The 15,186-nt window shown below is 47.0% G+C and overlaps 1 protein-coding gene across 2 annotated transcripts in view; it reads left to right on the top strand.

Moving 5' to 3' along the window:
• mEFG1 (mitochondrial translation elongation factor G 1) overlaps positions 1–15,186 on the top strand; it is a 76,747-nt gene that overhangs the window by 52,901 nt on the left and 8,660 nt on the right. For both annotated transcript variants that reach the window (XM_089546512.1, XM_089546511.1), the window contains exons 13-16: positions 5,586–5,633; positions 7,520–7,672; positions 8,460–8,552; positions 11,747–11,822. In XM_089546512.1, coding sequence (XP_089402638.1) covers positions 5,586–5,633; positions 7,520–7,672; positions 8,460–8,552; positions 11,747–11,822 — 370 coding nt within the window. The remainder of the gene's footprint in view (positions 1–5,585; positions 5,634–7,519; positions 7,673–8,459; positions 8,553–11,746; positions 11,823–15,186) is intronic.

The raw sequence follows: 15,186 nt of genomic DNA, 5'->3' as shown, positions 1-15,186 counted from the left end.
GGCCTGTACAGAGTTGCTAGTAGGAGTAATAATTGCGATAGAAGCTAGTGTTACATTCGCAGCCGCGTAACAGCTGCCGCCGTTGCAGCGCGAGTGACCCGATCTGCATGCATGCCAGCTCCGCTGCGAAGGCGTCGCTGAAATCGATCGTATATATTTCTTTTAATATGACACAATGAGGTTGTGAGTAAGGCAGCGCCATAAGTAGAACATTCATTATAGCGTTGGTCAGTTCAAAAGCGCCGTCCACTGTGGCTTCGATACGAAACAAGTTAGGCCTAGCGACGACTAGGGAGTACGGAGCGCCGTCATCCTCCGCGCTCGCGGGCAGCACCATTGCGGTAAGCGCGCGGAATCCAGTGCTCCGAGCGTTGCGAACGTGTCACCTAAGTACATCAGCGATGCGGCAGGGACGGGACATTTTTTGGCGTAACGGTGGTAAAATGCGTAGCTTAAGCGCCGCGGGATGTTGCTGTTGTACGCTTTTGCTGCGCTATCGGACAAGATCGAAGGCCGCATAAAAGCGCCGTCGCGCAGCACTATACACACTGCCTATTTTGATGCATTGCTCTTGGAACGTGATTTAGTGCGAAGAAAGTATGTTCTTGAAGTGGGCCAGCTCTTGCGCTTTTCGCCGTACGTAACGACATAAGCCGAGATCGGTTCGCGATAACCGCGTTTAGCGGCGTAACCGCGGGTAGCGCGCCCGTGTGATAAGGGTTGTCTGCCTGCGACTTGTTTGCGTTTTCGGTGCTCAGAAATTTTTTGTAAAAAATTTACCCCACGTAATGATCACACCCCTAAATTTGCGTCAATTTTTTGAAAAAAAAAAAAAAAGTGCGATCATTATGTGAGTAAATACGGTATTCAGGTGCATATGTCTGATTTCCCTTGTGCGTTTCCTGTGTATAAAATGTGAAGAATTCAGCTGGAATGAGTTGTCAAGTTATGGGTGCAGAATTTTTGATCATTGCGGCTTTGCTCGACCGGTCACCTTGTGAAGACCTGTGTGGTGTAAAAGTCCAGTGGGTGAGTCAGTGCGGTTGCATCAGTTATAAAGAAAATGTGCTGCCTTTCTCTGGATCATTTCGACTGATTTTTCGGACTCAGCAGAACCTGGAAGATGGTCCAAATATTTGAACAGTTAGAAAAATTCATCAATTTGTAAAAGAAATCTTTCTGCAAAAAAAAAAAAAGGGCTTTAAAAGATCGCCAACTTCACTGCTCCACATGTACTGCTTGCAAGCGATAGTACAGTCGAACCAAGTCTCATCAGGACCGTTATATCTGATATTCGTTGTAACAGTGGACATAAATATCGGCTCTGACAAATCCGTAATTTGGCTGGCGCAAATATTCTAGACACTAAAATGCATTATACTTGGCCTCGAACCCACTATAACCGAGGTGATCCTTACCTGTCTGCTTGTGGCATTTCAATCAAAGTAGACAGTAATATGGGAAGGTTGAATTACAAGAGAACAAAGTTCGTTTGACAAAACAGGTCTGCGTTCATTTGAATGGTACGGCAAAGCAGCGCTGACTGACGGGACGGAAGAAGAAGAGACAGACACATGCGCTGAACTAACAACCAAATGGTTTATTGCGAATGAGGGGGGCAATATAAAGGATACAAGGGAAGAAAATGTGGGACGAACATGACATGACATATATACGGGAAATCATCACTGATTAAGAAAGGTGATCTCCTATGGGAATAGAGCCAACGATGGTTGGCTTATACATGAGTTGCCTAATGCGTGAATCTGAAAAGTCTCCAATATCAGGCGCAAGGTGTGATCTCTATACTTGATGATGATATTGGTTTGGTTCAGAAATGCCTGGCATTCATTGCAATCTGCGGAATGAATGACCATGTCATTTCGGCGTGACTGGTTATCAACGTCTTTTGGCGTATTCGCGTTGCCGTTCGTTGACGCACCATTCAGTCTCCGCGATGTAAAAATGGCCACATGACTGTGGTGCCTTATAAACCACACCACAGCAACAGTTGACAAATTTGTTTCGGTGTTTCTTCTAACAAGCCTTCTTTCCACTCTCCTTGTTCACTCTTGCACAGCCCTCCCAACTTGTTCCTGGCTGAGAAAAGGAGCTTCACGCCGGCTTTGCTCACAATCCTTTTCAGGTTGTGCGATACTTGGTGAACATACGGGATACACGTATCGTGCTTACTGTCTAGTTTGCGCATTACCTTCTGAATTCTGCTTTCTTTTAGAATCGATTCTGCTATGCTAGATAAGATCTTCGTCGGGTAGCCTGCAGCAGTGAGCCTAGTAACCTGCGCTTAAAATCTGGCACATGATCTAAACAGAGCGGCTTTCGTGAATGTTTTTGCTATGTCTTATAGTGGGCCGACCGGAAGGGGAGAAGGCTCTTCTGGGAGCGCAGGGAATACATCCAACAAACATGGTCACACGATAACACAAGTTCCAGATCTAAAAACCTTAGTTTGTTGTTAAGCAGACGAGGAAAGGGGAATGAGGGGCTTGTTATAAATATGAGAGAAGCCAACAGCCACAGAAACCAAGGGGCACAGGGGATTTTTAATTTTATTTATTTATTTTGTGGTGTTGATCAATTTATATTATTGAATATCTTATCGCTTAAAGAAAAGCAGAAGAAAAAACAACCACAGAGTAGGTAACTCTGTGGTCACTTGTAGGTTGATAAAAGTTCAGTACTGAACTTGTCAAAAATCTAAGCAACAGTTTGTTGGGCGACTCCTTTGCGATAAAATACTAAAAAGTCATCTACATAACGCATAACCTTAACAATGGTTGCCATCAAGCTTGGCTTGAAGTTGTCTATCGCACGAAGCTAAGAACAGATCGCTGAGAATGGGAGCGAGGCTGGATCCAATACAAACACCTTGTTTTTGGATGAAAAAGCTGTCGTCAACGTGGACTGTAAATAAAAGTGGAGCATTTCTAGGAACATGCTAACATTCATACCACTAGAGCTCTGGAACTTCGTAATTCCATGACGGGCGATGCAACTGCTGATTTCTGCCATCGCCGCGCTTTGCGGCAGGGAGTAGTACAAGTCCTTGACATCCACCGAAAATGCGCTAACATGGGCAGGACACTTGTTTTGAAGGAATTCTGAGACGGTCTCAGGCTTTCTGATGAGGAAAGGATTGTCAATCTCAAGGTGCGACAGGCACTTCTGCAGGAACACTGCTACCTCGAGCTGCCACGTTCCTCGTTCGGACACAATGACACGGAAGGGGCAGCTTATTACTTTGTGCGTCTTGGCGCCATCCCGTCCGTCAGCACTGTTTTGCCGTACCATTCTACATGAACCACCCAGCCCGACTGAGCTCTCTCCTGTGTTCATTTATTTGAAGAAGGATGTTATCTTCGTCTGGTTACTTTTCACAGCACTGCACAGAATGAAGTTTTCCTTTCCACAGTGTCCACGCCCAAGAGGGCCTTTCCTACTTCAGCAGTTCTGGTCGTCGGGAGTTTTTCCAAATGGCCTCTTAGCCTCCTGGCCATGTCTGCGGCGTCCGCACTGCTGATTGGTGGTTCATCATGTTCACTGTTACCTTCACTATCACTGCTGCTGTTATCATCAGGCAACACAACACAATCCACAATTTCTTGATCCGTCAGCTCGGGCACCACGGCCAAGTTCTCATCAGCCGAAACGAAATCGTCAAATGCGATGCCTGGGAGTGCCCGTCGATCCCAAGTTTTGTCCAGCTCTGCCAGGTCTTCGGGCTGAACTTTGTCGTCGGCGGCAGGCAAAACAAAACCAGCATCCGCGAAGCAGTTCCTTATTGTGGACTGCCTCTCTTCATTCCCCTACCTGTACAACATTTCGAGTGTCGTCTTGATGTTGATGGTTATTGATCTATTTGTCATTCAATATCGAAATTCATTTCCATCACCAAAGGCTTCCTGTAATTGCACTTGAGTGAACGGATAATGCCCTTCTCCAAAGGATGCAAAGCAGAAATTGCGTTTGGTGGCAGACACACCAAGCGAACTGCCTTCAGCACGATCGAGACTTCGTGTGCCGAACAGTTGTCCAAGAGCAACAGGACCTTTTTGTGCTGCCTCTCCATGTCCTGGTCGAATGCTTTGAGCCAGTCCTCGAAAAGCTTGGTCATCATGGACGCTTTTTTGTTAGATGTGTACTCAACCTGCAAATTTCGGACATTTTAAGGCACCTCGGATGTGCAGACTTGCCGATGATGGCAAGCCATCTTTTGTCATAGCCGTCCACGTTCACGCAGTGACGACCATCACCCAGTCTTTGTTCTTTTTGCCTTCATGGCAGGTCTCGTTCTTCACTGCCAGTGACCGCTCTGGCAGCAACTTGAAAAACACGCTGGTTTCGTCGACGTTGTACACGTTGCACTCATCGTATTCCTGGAGCAGAGGCCGAAAGTTCTCTGGCCACTTTTCACATGTCTCCAATTCGACAGCGGACCCTTCGACAGACAGCGAGTGGTATGCAATCTTGTGCCTGTCTTTTAAAACATTGCAGCCAACTGCTGCTTGCACGGAAATCATCATGCCCCACTGTGCAGGCTGTTGGCCTTCGTTTGAAGAAGTGCTCCCGGCATTGGCAAGTTTCACGCCTTCACGACTTTAAACCATGAAAGCAAAGCCACTGCCACGTCCGGGTGATGGCAAGGCCTAACTAGCTTTTGGTCGGCTTTTATGGCGTCCTCCCTGTTGCCCTCAGTCTCCTTCCTTGTGGCCGAAATGGTGGATAAAGGGAGGGGAACGTTGAATTCCGATGCAACATCCTTTTTCTTGCGGCCACTGTGCACAGCTCTCAATATCTGCAGCTTTGTCTCAAGCGAGATAGCGTTCCTGTTCGTTGCCATTTTGAGCGCTGCAAGTAAGAGACTGGTCGCTGGGGGGCTGTGGTGATGTCGGGATGCCGGCCTCACAGCTGCTGCGCTTGCCTTTCTTTGCCGTGGGACAAGTGCCTTTCGGCCCTTTGTCATCACATGTGCTTTCAGCGGTAGCATGACCATCCAAACGGAAATTCTCTAATATCAGTGTTTCGTATATGAATATGAACTGAATATCAAACATATTCAATTCGTTTCCCCAATTTTCTAATATTTGCACACCCTCTAGCAATAAGTTAAATGTTTTTTTATCGTGAAATTTGATTTTTCGGACATTTTCACGGTCCCTAGAGAGTCCGAAAAATTGGTCGTCGACTTATGTTGAACATGAATTGCGTTAAGAGTGAACAGGTGGTGTGTGGATTGCTTCTGCAGGTTGCTTGTAAGAGCAGCACTGCAGTTGCTTATTGCTCATTGGTTATCCGCACGAGCCTGTTCAGGGCTTACTTTTTCTATGCAAGGGAATTGGTGGAGAGGGTATTCTGAATTCTGGTTATTCATGGCATGTGCCTGAGGATGAATGTAGCATGGTGGCATAGTGTGCATCCATGATGAAAAATGATGCACAACAATGAAAGTGAGGAAAGTGCAGTGCAAAGTCCATAATCATTCCTACCACTGTTGTGCAGCTGCTTTGCAGTAAGGGTGAAACGCATACGAAGGTGTCCACTGTGTCTTTGCCCACTGTATGCAGATGATCGCCTCCGGGATGGGGGAACTGCACCTGGACATCTATGCTCAGGTAAGAGCTTCCCCATCACTATCCTAAGCACAGCTGACTTGGCAGGGGAACTTAGGAAAGGGGCGGGGCATTCTTTCTGTATTGTCTAATGGCTCAGTTTGGGCTCTGTCCTGTTCTGACATTTTGCGTTCCATGTTCTACAATGTTGACATCAGTGCTAGTTGGTAATGGGACACGATTGCCAAGCAGTGGAAGAAAGCACAGCCAGCAGGCATAATTTCCCACGTTGAGCAGGCTCAGGCAGTGCCGGCTTAGTTTTGCACCAAATGCCATTTGATTGGTACCCTGAAGGAATTCAGCAAATTTGATTAACTAAGCCTAATTGGGGCTCTCAGTTACTGGGGTGTTACCGTCCAGGGCACGCCTACCCTGTCAGAAAACAGTGGGTGTCAAGTCGCAGTGGTAGGGTGTACTGACCAGAACTGCTGGCTGTCGTGGTATGCTTCTGTATGAACAGTCTGCCTTGTTGCTTTCTTCTCCGGTGCATTTGTTGGCTGCATCAGTGGCACCACTTGGTGCTGCACTTCATTGCCAACGTTTAGCTCTTGCCCTGATTTTGAAGTGTCATAATCCGCAAACACTAGTTCACATGGCTGTGCGTGCACAGAGGGCACCACTAAACTGGGCCACGGTGCTCAGTGCAAGTGCTAGTTTGTTCCTCTGCACTCAGAGGGTGCCTGATGCAGATTGCACCTAGAGTCACTGGATAATTGTAGAGTACTGCGACGGCCCCACCTTGTGCTGGCAGCAGTTATCGGCGCACCCGTGGAGCTCCCAAACTGCCTGAAGGGTGCGTCCAGCACAGCTACATGCGAGTCGAAAGTGGACGAAAATTTGGATGCAGCAAGATTTGCATATGCTACTGCCTTAAGGAGCTCAACTTGTACTCAGAAAAGTAGAGTTGCTACCTGTACGAGGTAAGCTTGAGGCAAGCTTGTATGGTGGTGAGGGCATTTCCAGCCTGCCATTGAGCTCTATCGGTGGTGTTTAAGTCTCTCAGGCATTCTTTCCTTCCTCAATTACCATGAGAACATGCATATTGAGCGATTCCTGATGGCAGCGTAGCTGCTGATGAACTCGCCACATACACACACACAAGTGCGCACGCACGTGCACACACACACAAATCACATGCGCATTCTCATCTTCGACGAGCATGTGTGATCTGTGGTGTACCATGACATTCTTCAGGGTTACGGGAAGCCAACCTTTTTATTTTTGCTCCGTGACTTTTTCACTTTAGAGTGAATTAGTTCCATGCTACATCAGCGTTGCTGCAAAACTGCTTTACCAAGGATAATAAAGCGTCTACTTTTCCCTCGTCGAACATTTTAACTGGCTTGATTCTTATCTATATTTTTATTGTTTGTACAAGTCTAAAAGAGCGTGAAAGGGCTCAAAAAAGATCTTGCAATATAAACAACCTTAAGCTTGCATTAAAGCATTTGGACCCGACCCAGTTTGAAAAAATTAATGCTGGTGCAGTCTGCGCCCTGCTCAACCATGCTGTTTCTTCACTGTGGCTTTTAGCTGATTTCTGCCCCACTGATTTCTTCTAAAGCACCACTGATGAGCGGTGACCTTGACTGACGTGAATTGTGAACCACCCTTGAGGGCAAAATTTTTCAGCAGCAACCACCGTACAGGTTCTTTGTAAGAAATGAACAATGCTCGGTTCAGCGTGTGCATTGATACCAGTAGTTGCTGGATGTGCACGAAGTTACGAGTGAGCCAGCAAATGGATGTTTTTGATGTTTTGGATGTTTGTCATTTGGATGTTTTTGAAGGTGACATGAGCTTGTCCCACGGCGGTTGGATATTTAACTCTGTCCGATCAAACAGCTAGTGAGCACTTGCATGTGCTGCTGTTTCATTGTTGCGTGCAGCGCATGGCTCGTGAGTACAACTGCCCTGTGGCCCTGGGCAAGCCCAAGGTGGCCTTCCGGGAATGCCTGACAGCCCCCTGCGAGTTCGACTACCTGCACAAGAAGCAGCACGGTGGCGCAGGACAGTACGGCCGGGTCATCGGCTACCTCGAGGTTGGTGGTGCTCTCCGCTGCAGTGTGGAAGTCCAAAATGTGTGCGTGGAGCTGCATTTTGGTCAGAGAGTTAACGGACAGCCATGAAACGAAACATAATGGGTGAAGAGAACAGGGCGGGTCAGAAGAAATGGGCAGCGCGAAACAATTGATGTAAACCACACTCATAGGGCTCCAAAGCCGTGGGCCGCACTGCTTTTGTGGCAGTGCAGGTTCCAAGGGAATGCTAGCATAGCCATGGGAAGGAGAGGGTTAATTGAAGAGAGAGGCCTTTGTCCTGTTTTGGGCAGGTTGATGACGGAATGGTGGGGCCATTTGTTGGTCTTTGGTTTAATTCACTTCAGATGATTTCCTTGAACCACAACTCAACTGCCGCAACAGCGCCGCACTACGTTCATGCATGCATGATGCAGTCACGGTGTTCCAGCCTACAGGGAATGTTGACATGGTCACCATTTAAGGGGACCGACCAAAGCGTGCCATGAGATTACGGTGAAAATGAAAAATCTTGCCTTGCATTCATAGAATCTACGAATGTTCACAGTTAAACTGGAAATACTTACTGTTATTCCAGCTGAGAACTTGGTGAAAAGCTATATGTTGGTGAATTTGATGCTGCAACTTTAGCCCTTTCGATCTGTATGTAGCATTGCTGCTGCTGAATGCATTGTGCCTTTTGCTTCCTCAAAAAGGTGCCTTTTCTGAAAGGTTAATATTGAGAGACAATGCTACTGCTGAAGATGTGCATCAGAGAGCAGAAAAGCAAGTTGTGTGCGCTCTTTTGCAGCCTCTCCCGCCAGAGCGCAACACAGAGGTGGTGTTCCAGGATGACACCGTTGGCACCAACATCCCCAAGAACTTTGTGCCTGCCATCGAAAAGGTGTGCCTCTTATCTGTCCAGTTTTTTAGAGTGCAGCTTGCCTGCATTCCATGCTGTCAACATGTCCAAGTAGCTGAGCACCATGGGAAGATCCCTGGCTAGCAGTGGCAGGTGAAGAGGTGTAATCGTCTCCCAGTTTTCTTAGTAGCCATTTCGTCAGGATGCACAGAGTGCTTATTGCCTGCTCAAGTTTGAACTCAATTCCTTGAATACTCTGAGTGTTGTTAGGTTTTTGCATGGGGAATAGTACAAGCTAATGAAAGCTAATAGGAATGACTTCCATTTCAAACTGATGATGATTGCAGTTTGCATCTGGGGCCAAAGAGCGCCATGGCACAAGGCTATTTTTTGTTTACCCAAGGTGGGGTCAGCGTCGCATTTCCCATGCATTTCGCCCTAACGAAAGCCAGGGTAAAGCTTGTTGCATCACAAACTGTGCACTTCCCGCATGCAAGGCTCATACGACTGGGCCACTCCAAACTGTCGTGGAGCGAGAGGAAGACTGTCAACAGCAGGCAGAACAGGAGACTGGTTGGGGCGAGAGCAACTTTTCAATCCTCCGGAGGGATAACAAGGAAGCATTAGGGAGCTCCTAATTTTGCTGTTTTAATCACCGCTGCCCTGTCTGCTATGACATGTACGCAGGACAGTGACAGTGTCAGCATGCGCAGCCATGGGCTGATGTGGTGAGCCAAATAGTTCACCTTTTCTCAACCTACATCTGCGCAGCAAACACGGCATCAGTCGCACTCATGTCGCTGCAACGCCAGCGCCCTCCCCTGTTAGTTAAAGTAACACAACAAAAGAGAGTGCGTTGCGGGGGGGGGGGTGCGTTAGCTTCCCCAACCACAGAGAACGAGTTGAGGGTGCATTGCGGGGAAGTGAACCACAGGGAATGAGGGAATGAGTAAAACGCGTCCCCACAAAGTGTCATCAATATAACACTGCCTTTTGTCATTGAATTCCGCAAACTTCTTGACATCCATCAATGCGGTATTAAAAAGGCATGCTCAACAACTGACCATATAGTTCACCTTGAAAACAAAATCAGAGAAGCTTTTATACACAAACAGCACTGTCTTGCAGTTGTCTTTGATATAGAGAAAGCATACGATGCAACGTGTAGGTTTGGGATCCTCCGCGACCTAGGGATCCGCGGTAGGATGTTGAACTGCTTTAATGACTTCATTTCCAACCGTTCCTTTCATGTACGACTAGGCACAACCCTGTCAAAGAACTTCTTCCCGGAGAATGGAGTTACCTGAAGGGTGTATATTAAGCACGACCGTATTTATTGGTAAAATCAATTCCATAGCTAAAATGATCCAGAAGTCCATCATGTATTCAGGCTACGTGATGATCCAAATAGCCTGCACATCCTCAAACGTTGTAGTATGCGATAGACAAGTACAGCTGACAGTAAACAAACTAACGACATGGGAAGATAAAAATGGTTTGTAGTTTTCCACGCAAAAGTCAGTAGCTGTTCATGTCTCGCTTAGAAGAGGCATGCACACTGATCCCAGCCTTTTCCTGAACGAGGCCACATGACCAGCAAAAGACGAGCACTAATCTCTTGGAATAACTTTTGTCAAGAAATGCCCTCCCCCCAAGTCCAAAAGCAGTTGCTCAGAGCAAGATGAGGAATTGTTAAGGCATGGGGCAAGCCGTGTTCAGTGTCGACGTTGCCTGCAGCTCGTTTGGTGAGGCAATGTCCATGGATAGTAGCAGCATACGAGGGGGTACCCAAAAGAATGCAAAGAAATTTTTTGGTCGGTAGAGGCGCGCGCATGGAGCGAACATTCGAGAGTCAGTAAGCCGAGTGCCGTCGCTGAAGGAGGTCAGGCTAGTTTAGGCAAAGTTTAGAGTGATGTCTGTTATGTGTGAGTGTCGTTTTTGCAATGGCTGATTTTTGTGAACAGCGTGCGGCGGTGAAATTCTGTTTCTTGCTTGGAAAAAGTGGAACAGAAACTCTTGAAATGTTCAAAAGGAGGATGCTATGAGGACAACTCAAGTGTTGCTGAATGAAATCAGTCAAAGCAACAATCAAGCCAGTTGAAAACTTCAAATTCACCTCGCGTCAAGAAAGTGTGTCAGGTGAAATCAAATCTCAAAACAATGCTGATTTGTTTTTTCAACATGAGAGGAGTCGTTCATTTAGAGTTTGTTCTGCAGGGTCAGATAGTTAACCAGGTGTTCTACTTGTAAGTTTTGAAAAGATTGCGTAACAGTGTGCGGCAGAAGTGGCCTGATTTGTGGCAGTCGGGCGAGTGGTTTCCGCACCATTACAGTGCCCCTGCTCACACAGCCTTGTCTGTGCGACAGTGTTTGACCACAAATGGTGTGACCCCTGTTCCTCCACCCCCCATACTCGCCAGACCTTGCCCCGTGTGACTTTTTTTTGTTCCCCAGAATGAAAAAACACATGAAAGGAAAGTGTTTTGCTGGATGTTGCGGAGGTAAAGAAAAAAAAAATGGCAGAGGCGCTGTCAAGCATCACAAAAAACGTATTTAAACATGAAGGAACTAGCTCTGGTGTCTAGCTGCGGTGTCTAGCTCCTTCATGCCTCATCAACTGGCCTACACATCTACCCTCCTAAGTATTTAAACAATGTTTTTAATTGTGGAATGAAAGATTAGACGAGTGCATTAGTGCAAGTGGAGAGTACTTTGAAGGAGATTGAAGGTTTGTACTTAAAATGTGAATAAATAGGTTGAAAAAAAAAAAAAAATAAGTTCGGTTTCTTTTGGGTACCCCCTCGTAAGCGTCGCGGACAGAGTGCCCTGGATGGGGGACCACAGGACCGGAGTGGAAGCTGACGTGGTCCATGCCTGGTCGATGGACCTCGGGAACAGTTGACGACACCTGCAACGTTCTGTGCCCACCTCTCTTTGTTTGTACCCCTGCTTCATTATTTTGTGCGATCTGAATTTAATATACTCATCTCTTCTGATTTCCTTAAAATTTGTATTGAGTGTTCATATCTCCACCTGTTTCTCATCTTTTTTGAACTAAAAGCATCCTATTTCTGCTTTTCACACTTGTGACATTTGCATTGGATTGGACGTGCGAGTCTTGCATGCGGGGAAATCCTCTTTGTGACCAAGTGGTGGCAGTAAACCCAGCTTTATGCTTCCTTTTCGGCCCAACTACTCCCAGCAGGAAGTGTCATAAAATGAAAAACCTGGTGCAGGGGTTCCGGGCCATGTGCGAGAAGGGCTGCCTGACTGGCCACAAGATTGCCGGTGTCCGCTTCCGGCTCACTGACGGTGAGTGTGATGTCCCCCTGTGCTGCCCACTTCCCCAGGTAGCCCATGTGTTTGTTGTTTCAGGTGCAGACACTGCTGGACTTATAGTGCGGACTCTCTACGCTCTATCTTAGTTGCTTGCAGAGACTATGGAGTCGGCAGCGCCCACGTTCGTGCGTTGTAGATTATAGTGCCAATCTTCTCCTTCATCATAGTACCTGCAAGTGGCATTTACAAGGGATGTTTTATGCAGTGGCAAGATGATTTTTGCACTTGTGGAAAATGGGGTCCAGCCTTCCACCTTGTAGTCCCACCCCATGGTACAGCATCCTTGCTCGCTAACCGCGGAGGAGTTCTTGCTCGAGGGAACAAAGGGAAGGATGCCAAAGTGTATTCACTCAGATGCTGCTTATTACACTTGAAAATCATAGGCAGAGTGGGCCAGGTAGCTCCTAAACATTGAGGCATTCCTCGGAAGTAAAATGCTACGTAAGAAGGGTTTCCGACTTACTGGCTGGGGTAGGGGCGTGACCTTGGTAGTATCGGCAACGAACGTTAGCACGTGTTGAGAATGATGGCTGGGTCTTCCCGCGTGTGCCACATCCTTGGGGCAAAGCCATCCCCGGGCATTTGCCGGGGATGCTGACGAGAGTGCATGTTTGCTGTACTTGCTTCGCTGCCTGGAACGAAAAGTCCAGCAGCAGGACACAGGATCTTCCCTTGCGCCTGCCATGGAAGGTGACGAGAGCGTGCCGCTGCAACTGTCCGTGACGCTGGCCGGATCCCAAGAGACTCTCACGGGCTCCGTGGAGTCCCACGTAGCTTTCGAGGTGGTGCTTGTCTTGTGTGTTTCAGTTAAAGAGCTCGGTAACTGTCCTGAACACTACAGAGGACTGTGAGAGGGTAGTGCTCCAGTTTTCTCAAAAATGGCATTCATTGTGGCTTGTCACGTACACCAGAGCCTTCAACAATCCGTTCCTGCCATCTCTACTAAATTGCTCGGGAGACTCAGATTTTGCCTGACCCGCCTGGTTGTAGGGACACACTGTGCTTTTAGCTCCCATTGTCGAGGTGCCATGGGTGGCCGTGGTGCCAGGATGGAGGGAGGACACAGAGGCAAAACTGAGGTCACCCCTACATGCTGTGCATGCGTCAACAACAGAGCTTTCGTGGTCCCCTGATGGTGAAAGCCAACGTGCAGTACGAAGGAGCCTAGGTTCCGCCTTGCAGCCCAAGAGGCGCACGTGCAGTGCTGCTGGCACTTGATGAATGAGGTGACAACATTGCGTCAGTTGCCATCGTTGTGCAATGCATGCAAGCCCTAGAGCATAGGTCCTGTGGCGCCATCCATCAGCCTTGCCAGTAACCAGCTTTCATTTGTTGTTCTTCAACGTGTTGGCCAGCGGCACCAGCAGTGTCCAGCCAAGGCAGAATTCTCAGCATTCCGTGTAGCACGTGCTGGCCCCTCTTCTATGGCATGTGGCATGCGCTGGCTGAACGGGTTGCGATACATAAAAAGCGGCAAAGAAAGCACTGTCAATCACGCACAAACGCTAAGGAAAAAAAAAACCGCTGATAGGGGAACTCCCCAAGACGCGTGCAACTGGCGGCATCTTATGCGAGCCATCCCGGAATATTGTGTGTCTTTCCTGCAGTGCCTTTCATGCTTTTCTCGACAGCATGATAGTCTCCAAAGTTTTTTATCCTAAAAATGTCCTTGACATGGTGCGAAATCATTTTTTTTCAAAAACACAAGAAAACTCGCTACATGCAATATATACCATATTTACTCATGTAATTTACGCACCCACAACTTTTTACCAGGATTTCTTGTTAAAAAAAACTGACTCGCATATTTTGCATTCCCTGCTGGCCAAGCACACTAGCATGTACATGGCTGTGCGCAGGGCAGGCTTGCGAAGATGGGCGCATGCGGCTGCGAAAGGTGAAATACTGGTGTCAAAAAAAGTCAGTAATTCATTCGTAATTTGCTTCGAGTGAGAAAAAGTCAATTGTGCACAATTTACCCTGCTCACTCGCATCAGTGGTCACTTTTCCATACGACGACTGCACGAGCAAACTTCTGGTAACCTCAGAAGCGGGTGTCACGCCAGAATACGGAAGTACCGAACTCAGCTCGGCCGCATGCGAAGGCGCCATTGTGTTCTTAAGGCGTTTATTGTGGCATCTTCCAATTTGCCCTACATATTTTTTGCCACACGATAGTGGGATTGAGTACACAACACCTTCCTGACATGGCACAAGTCGATTTTTGTGTTTTACGAAACACTTTTGTGTAACAGTTATCAATCCGTTCACACTTTTGTGCAACAATTTTCGATCCATTCACGTTTATGCAATCTTCCCTAGCTTATCAGGGGCCAAGTAGACTAATTTAACGTCTACTGGATTACCTATCTTTTTGAGCCTATGTGAGAGGCGGTGAATATATGGAACAACTGTTAGCATTTCTTTTTTCTGAGCAGTTGCAGACGATGCGTCATTAATGTTTGTTCTGGGTGACTTTGAACTTTGGCTATTGATTCGGCTATTGAGACAAGCAGCTGCTTGGGTAACCAGCATTCGCAAGGTGTCCAGTTTGATAATTGAAGGTGTCTTTCATTGAATTGATGCAAAATTTTTTGAGTGCTCTAGCATAGCAAGACTGACCACGGCACGTTTGACTACTTTAGAATATGATGACGCAAATGGAAGCAATGATTTACTGTTATGTGGTTCGTAAGCCCAACATGTATGCTTAGGCATAAATCGGAGTTTCAGGTCCAAGAACCTCCTCCTGAGGGCATCAGAGAGTCCCGAGTTTGAATCGTAGCAGCGAGAAAAAGTTTTTCAACTTGGAATTTAAATCCCTTAACAATAAATGCACCTGCTGAATAAGCGGCAACAAAGCCACAAAATGCCGAACTGTCGGATTTTACTAACAAAAAAAAAAAAATTAGATGTCCTCAGTGTTTCTTCAAGGTTAGTGATTGCTAATCGAATAAGGTCAACCTCAATCTTCAATCAACCAAAGCACCGGGCTGGCTTTTGGAATGGCCACTTGACCATAGGTCATATTCATGCCATCATTCAGATCATGGGAATATGCTTAAAATATAATTAACCACCATATATAACCTTTATAGATTGCGAGAAGGCATTTTACTCACACGAATTCTTGCAGTCATGCCGCATTATGTAATCAGTGTACTGATTACACAGTGCTGGAAAAAAGAAAGTACTGAAAAATACATATAGCGACTGTACAACTTCCATAGTCCTCCATAGAGAAAGTGATAACATACCAATCATCAAAGACGTTAGGCAGGGAGATGCGATCTCTGGGTTACTCTTCACTATGTCGTTGCAGGAGATAATCAGCAGA

The sequence above is a fragment of the Amblyomma mixtum genome, chromosome 5, assembly GCF_055824585.1.
Source record: "Amblyomma mixtum isolate Tamu chromosome 5, ASM5582458v1, whole genome shotgun sequence".
Classification (NCBI taxonomy): Eukaryota; Metazoa; Arthropoda; class Arachnida; order Ixodida; family Ixodidae; genus Amblyomma; species Amblyomma mixtum.
The sequence above is the reverse complement of the archived record's forward strand: the minus strand, read 5'-3'. Positions and strand labels throughout refer to the sequence as shown.